The 6194-nt window shown below is 53.1% G+C and overlaps 1 protein-coding gene across 1 annotated transcript; it reads right to left on the reverse strand.

Annotated features, from left to right (window-relative positions):
• Positions 1-818: 818 nt before the first annotated feature.
• Positions 819-3866, reverse strand: LOC113959299 (16 kDa beta-galactoside-binding lectin). The gene is made up of 4 exons (XM_027668220.1): positions 3734-3866; positions 1831-1910; positions 1522-1693; positions 819-1030 (listed from the first exon to the last, which is right to left on the reverse strand). The coding sequence occupies exons 1-4, from the start codon at positions 3740-3742 to the stop codon at positions 887-889; spliced, it is 405 nt and encodes a 134-aa protein (XP_027524021.1). The 5' UTR covers positions 3743-3866; the 3' UTR covers positions 819-886.
• Positions 3867-6194: the final 2328 nt, after the last annotated feature.

Below are 6194 nucleotides of genomic sequence, written 5' to 3' on the forward strand. Positions count from 1 at the left end.
TTCACTAAGCTTTTTTGTTCATCTGCCTAACTGCAGTTATTTGTTTGGTGCACTCAGGATTTAATACCTGTGGTAACCTAGTTCAGTACAGCCCTTAAGCTGCACCTGGGGTGTAGCAGTCCAGCATTACAGACACTGTCCCACAGGCTGCCACATGGCCTGTCACCCATACCGGGTATGTTGCTCAGCCCCTGACTTTATGGTACCTGATACCGGGTCTCTGTGTGAAGACCTCAGTTCATGAGGCAGCACAGACAGCCTGATCCTCTCACGACCTCACACCTAAGCTTTCTGTCAGGCTTCACCTTTCACTCCACATCTGTTTCCTGGCAAGTGCAGTCAGCCTGACCCGCCCACTCTTTTCTGCTGCTCAGGTGTGCTTGTGCCAGCCTGCAGTGCACCCGAGTGCTGAGCATGGTCTTGGAAAGCAAAGCTATTGGCAAGAGCACAAGCCATGCCTCGTGTTCCCTGTCAGTCCCTCATCCCCAGCAAGGAGATGGGAGCAGCTTTTCTTGGTCAGAGATAGCACAATGAACACCCCACATACCCCTGTTTAAGCCTCCCTGGCTGGACTAATCCCAGATTTTAGAAACCAGACAGGGACCACTTACTGCAGCCAACAAGGTGAAGGGAGCAACTACTGCTAAGGCAGCTTTACTCACAGTCAGTCATGCTTTGCCTGGCTTGTGTCTAAATCAGTACCACCTGCAAATCCACAATGTAAGGAGGCACGTGGTTGGATACATATCCCCTCCTTGCCCACCCCTGTAGCACACACAGGAGCAAGCAGATTAGAGCAGGAAACAGCAGAGGAAGCAGCCATTGCAAGTTCGGGTTTATTTCACTACGCGTGGGGCAGAAAACAAAACAAACCAAGCTTCAACTGTTAGCTGAACTTAATGGCTTTGACTTTGAAGTCACCCTCCACAGCCAGGTATTGAATTTTCTCCATGCCCAGCCGATTAGGGAACTTGAACTCCGCCTCAGGCAGCTTCACCGTGGCCTCAGTTTGATCGAAGGAGATGCACATCTGTAGAGAGCCACAAGGAGAAAGGTTAACACATCCCAGCTCCCAGGCCTCCCTCACTCCCCACTACTCCAGTCTGGGTGTGGGACAGGCGAGGTGGCTGCTGGTGCAAGGCCATGCTCATCAGCTCAGCCTCCTCCCTGCCCAGCAGAGGCATGGAGGGCAGGAAGGGGGTCTGCTCTGCCCCGAGGTCAGCTCCAAGTTTCTGCAGCTCCAGGATAAGACAGACCCAGCCTGAGTCTCAGGGCAGTGTTTTAGCTGCTCAGAGTTGTGTGGCTTGCAAAGGAAGGCCAGAGTGGGGCACTTAACACATCTGAGCTGTGGGGCATTGGCTTGACAGCTCATTGGCTTTCACTGCAAGACTCTCCCCCTGCTGCTTATTCCCTTTCCATGCCTGCTCCTTCTGCTCCACAGAGGCACAGGCAGCATTCAAGAGCTGTGCTCTTGGCCCTTCAGTGCTCAGTACCAGGGCCTTGTGCACCCTCAGGCCTCACCTCAATCTTGTCACCATGCTGGAAGGGAAAGTCAGCCTTCCTGTCCTCCTCACCCCACGTGCCATCCTCCTTGGAATTGCACACGATGGTGTTGATGTCCCCATGACAGTCAAAGCGAGGGTTGAAATGCAGCATGAGGGTGTTGCTGTCCTTCCCAACGTTCACAGCAAACCTGGGGAAACAGTCAGTGCCAAAGAGGTGCCTGTGAAGCAGCTCCAGCTACCCAGTGCTGGCAAGCTGAACACAGCAGGAGCTCTGTTCACACCCCAGTGCCACATCAATTCATTCACCATGATCCTCCTCACTCACCCTTTGGCATCAGACTTGATCTTCCCTTTGACCTTGATGCACTCACCAGGCTCGATGTCCAGCTGAGTAATGACCAGTCCCTGCAGGGCCAAACCACAGGGGTTAGTCTGTCCCAGGGCAAGGCTTCCAGTCCTGCTTGGGCCAGGGCACAAAGCAGCTCTGGCAGACCCAGACACCAGATCTGTGCTAGAGGAAGGGCTGAGTCAGGCCCAGCTGCCACAGGGATCTCCCACTCCTCTAAGGTGACACAGAGCCTGGTGGCTTGACCCTGGCTACATGCCAGGTGCCCACCAAAGCTGTTCCATCATGCCCCTCCACAACAAAAGCTTCATGAGTTGAGATAAGGACAGGGAGAGGTCACTCATGGATTACTGTCAGAGGCAAAACAGACTCGACTTGCATAAATTAATTGAATTTATTATTATCAGAGCAGGATAATGACAGGTAAAACAAACCTTAAGAACACATCCCCCCCACCCTTCCCTCCTTCCCAAGCTCTACCTCCTCTCCCCACCAGAGGCACAGGGAGACAGGGAATGGGGATTACAGTCAGTTCACCACAGTTTGTTTTCTGTCACTGCTCAGGGAGATAAGTCCTTCCCCTGGTCCAGCATGGAGTCCTTCCCACAGGCAACAGCTCTCCATGAGCTTTTCCAACAAGAGTCCTTCCCATAGGCTACAGTTCTTCACAAACTGCTCCATTGTGGGTCCATTCCACAGGTTCAAAGCCTTCTTTCAGGCATCCACCTGCTCCAGCTTGGTCTCCTCGTGGATCTCTGCCCCCCACAGCCCTCCATGGGCTGCAAGGCACAGCTGCTTTACCATGGTCTTCACTGCAGACTGCAAAGGAACCTCAGCTCTGGCTCCTGGAGCACCTCTCCCCTTCCTTCTTCACTCACCTAAGTGTCTGCAGGGCTGCTCCTCTCACATATTCTCACTCCTCTCTTCTCAGAGTGCAATTCCTTCTGCGCCATAGCTTTTGTTCCTTAGGCTTGTTATCATGGAGGCATCACTGCCACCTCTGGAGGGCTGGGCCTTGGCCAGCAGCAGGTCCCTCCTGCAGCCAGCTGGCATTGGCTCTGCCGGACGTGGGGGAAGCTTCTGGCAGCTGCTCACAGAAGCCACCCCTACAGCACCCCCACTCCCCAAGCATGGCCATGCAAACCCAATGCAGGAAGGGATTCAGGAGCAGGGTACAGGCACTGCTTCACCAGCTGCTGCAGAAGCAACGTTACCGAGTTCCACTTAACCACATCAGCTCAGGTAGGGAAGCCAATTGCAAACTAGTTGACTTGGGCACTGCCACCCAGCCCCAGCTGTCGTTGCCCTCCTGCCTGCTCCCTGCTCTGCCCACACTCAGACTGCCGAGGTCAGGTTCCCCCCCCAGTCACTAAACCACTTATCTCCACGGCACTAACTCTGCCTTCTGGCTCTGCTTCTAGTGCAGCGCTGGAACTCAGCGCCCAGGGGGTCTTTTGAGGAAAGTAAAGCTGGGGGGGCAGGGCTGGGTTAGAATACACTGCCAGCCTGCTTTCCTCTCCTGTTACAATAGGAGTTAACCCAGCCCTGTACCCAAAAGGCATTTTGCCAGAAGGAAAATACCAAGTTTAAGGGGAAAAAAAAAAAGAAAAGTATAAAGAGTATTCAAACTGTAGAGTTACAAATAGACCCAAACCTTTAGACTACTTGAGCATATAAACATTCCTCAGCTTTCCCACTTATAACATGCTCGAGGAGGAGAGGAAAACCGGCTGGTCAGCCCTGTTCCTCCCACAGCCCTGTATCAGCCTCGCACTTCCTCTCAGCTTATTCTTTTCTCCTCCTACCTCTGGCACCAGGCCCAAAGCCCATACACAGCCCAGCCCTAGTCCTGCTTGTCACACCAGCCAAAAAAGGCACTCACTTGCTCCATGCTGCAGACACCAGCCCCACCAGGCAGGACACCCCCGAGCCCCTTCTCCACAAGCCGGAGTAACGCAGCGCGCAGCTCCAGCAGCTTAAATCCCTCGGGCAGGACTATCACATGATTGGAGGGGGGGGGGGCGGAGGTGGTGATCGATTGCAGCTGTTCGGGGATGGAGCTTCCCAGCCATTTAAAGGGGACAGCGGGAGATCTGTAGCGATACTGCCCTTTGCAGGCAGAAAGTGTATGATTTTAAGAGCTAAGTGGTTGTTTGCTTCTGCGTGATCCTGGAAATCCTTGCTGTAAGCTCTCCTAGCTGCTATGCAGTGTCTCTTGGCTCCTTTCCCAGGAGCCGGAGTGCGGCTCTGTGATAGCAGCGAGGTGCTTTTGTTAAGCGATCTCTGTCTAAAATCAGGATTGGAGTCCTCGTGTTGCTGCTGCAGAGTGAGCGCCTCTGTGGGTTCCTACGTGTTCTCCCAGCCCAGCCTCGTGCCTGCAAGGCCTGGACTGACGGGAGCCCCTGGGTACAAATCATCACTGCCTGCAGTTAAATGAAACTCAAGGGTTTGGTATACTCCATGTCGGTATTTAAAAAGTGCCTGACAGTTCAGGTTGGTGGTGTGGGGCTCTAGCAGATGTGAGAATTCAGGCTGCATCTTTTGAAAAGTAGCCTGATCTCGCTGGTTCCATTCCAGTTGCAAAAGGCTCCAGAGGGAAAAGAGAAATGCTTTGTTAGCTGAGGAAGAGGCAGGACAGGCCAGTGTGCAGCTGAGAGGACAGGAGAGGAGCCTGCTCTCCCAGCCAGTCCCTAATGCCTGCTATTCCCCTTTCCTAAATCCCTTAAAAGCACCCAGCATGACTGCCCCGAGGGCAGGGCAGGGCGGTGAAGGTGGGAGCAGCTGCAGTGCTTTGGGGACCTGTGTCACTGGATCAGCTTGTACCATGCAGTGGCTTTAGCAGTGTCCTCAGCCCTCCGTGCCTCAGTTTCCCTCATACCTGCAGTGACACTACTGACATGCAGCTTCACAATCCCACCTGTAAACCCGCAGTCAGAGCTGCTGGATAAATGCAGTGTGCTACTTGTTGGCTGAGTCATGACCAGCCTGTGAGACACCTGTCTGCAGGTAACTTTTGGAAGGGCTGCACAGGGTACCTCACAAAACAGTGCAGGAATTTATGGCCAGGAAGCAGTGGGAAACATGGTGCCCTGCGGGGGGCTGCTGGAACTTCATTAGAGCAGCATGCTCATGGTTACAGGAACAGCATCCTCACTCCTGACACCATCCTTTGTCCCAGACATCCCCCACACCCATTTCAGAACATTCCCGTGGCATTTCAGCAAAGCTGAGCTGTGTTTGAACTAGAAAGTCACCACCCTGGATTGGAGCCCTGTGACTGGGATGTGTAAGAGAGGGCAAAATGCTGACTGAAAGTGCTGCAGGGAAAATCCTGCAAATGCTCTGGCATCCAACTGACTCTCTGGTCGTCCTACACATACACAAGAGCCATACTGCAGTCAGGAGTTAACTGGGAACAGAGTTGGTGCAGGTAGCAAATGCCACAGAGAGCAGGCCTCCTCCACACAGAGCTGGGAGAAGCCCAACTAATTCCACCTTAAGTTAGCCCCAATCTCTGGCAATTTTAGCTGGGATCACATGTTACAGACAGGCTTTGGATGCCTGCTTGCTATGCCTGAGTTACTGTGCAGTTGTTCTCTGGGTCACTGCCACTCGTGAGGGGTTGAGCAAATGCTGTTTGGTCGGTTGGGTTTGTGTATTTGTTTTCTGTTCAGCTCTGTGAAATCCCTGGAGACTTCTCTCCTCCTTTCAGCGCCGGGGCCGTGCAGTGCCACAGCTTTGGCCACTCTGACGCCACTTCAGAAATGCACATTTTATGCGAGCTGCTTTTCTGGCCTGAGGTCTCCTCCTCTGACCCTTCAGACAGGGAAATACCTTTCTAATAACACACGGAGACTGCACTGTTTGTTTTTCTGGAGTGCTCTGCACTGGCAGCCTGGTTGGTTTAGCAACAAACCCTTTGGTCTTTAGATTTCAAGCACTCCTGGTTGGACGCCCTGCGAAATCAGAAAAGTGTTTATTCTCAGGCTACAATGCTGAGTTGCCCAACTGCCCTCCATTTTTCCCAGGGATTGAGTGGGGGAAAAGTGGGGGAGCCAGTGGGTCTCCTTCCCTTTCAGAGAGTTTGTAAAGGGTGCAGGCAGAGAAGAGTCACCTTCTGCTCATCCAGAGGTGACGCCCAGAGGAATTTTCTCCTATGGGGAAAATTAAGAGTGCTTTCCTAGTGCTTTGCCTTGCGGGCTTGCTAGAGGACATGGGGTCCTGCCCAAACACTTCATCCACCTCTTGATTTGCACAGGCTGCAGGCAGACAACTGGCCAGTCTGATTTTCTTGTAGCTCCCTAGAAACATCCCAGATTTGCTGTAGAAAGCTGTAAATACCA

This window comes from Corapipo altera, unplaced genomic scaffold (assembly GCF_003945725.1).
Source record: "Corapipo altera isolate COAL_440 unplaced genomic scaffold, ASM394572v1 214, whole genome shotgun sequence".
NCBI lineage: Eukaryota > Metazoa > Chordata > Aves > Passeriformes > Pipridae > Corapipo > Corapipo altera.

What these genes read in the sequence shown, in the direction of transcription:
- LOC113959299 (XM_027668220.1), bottom strand. An exon ending in ATCAAGTCTGATGCCAAAGG is followed by an intron (nt 1,694 to 1,830) that starts GTGAGTGAGGAG and finishes CTGTTTCCCCAG; the next exon opens with GTTTGCTGTGAACGTTGGGA. An exon ending in AGCATGGTGACAAGATTGAG is followed by an intron (nt 1,031 to 1,521) that starts GTGAGGCCTGAG and finishes GGCTCTCTACAG; the next exon opens with ATGTGCATCTCCTTCGATCA.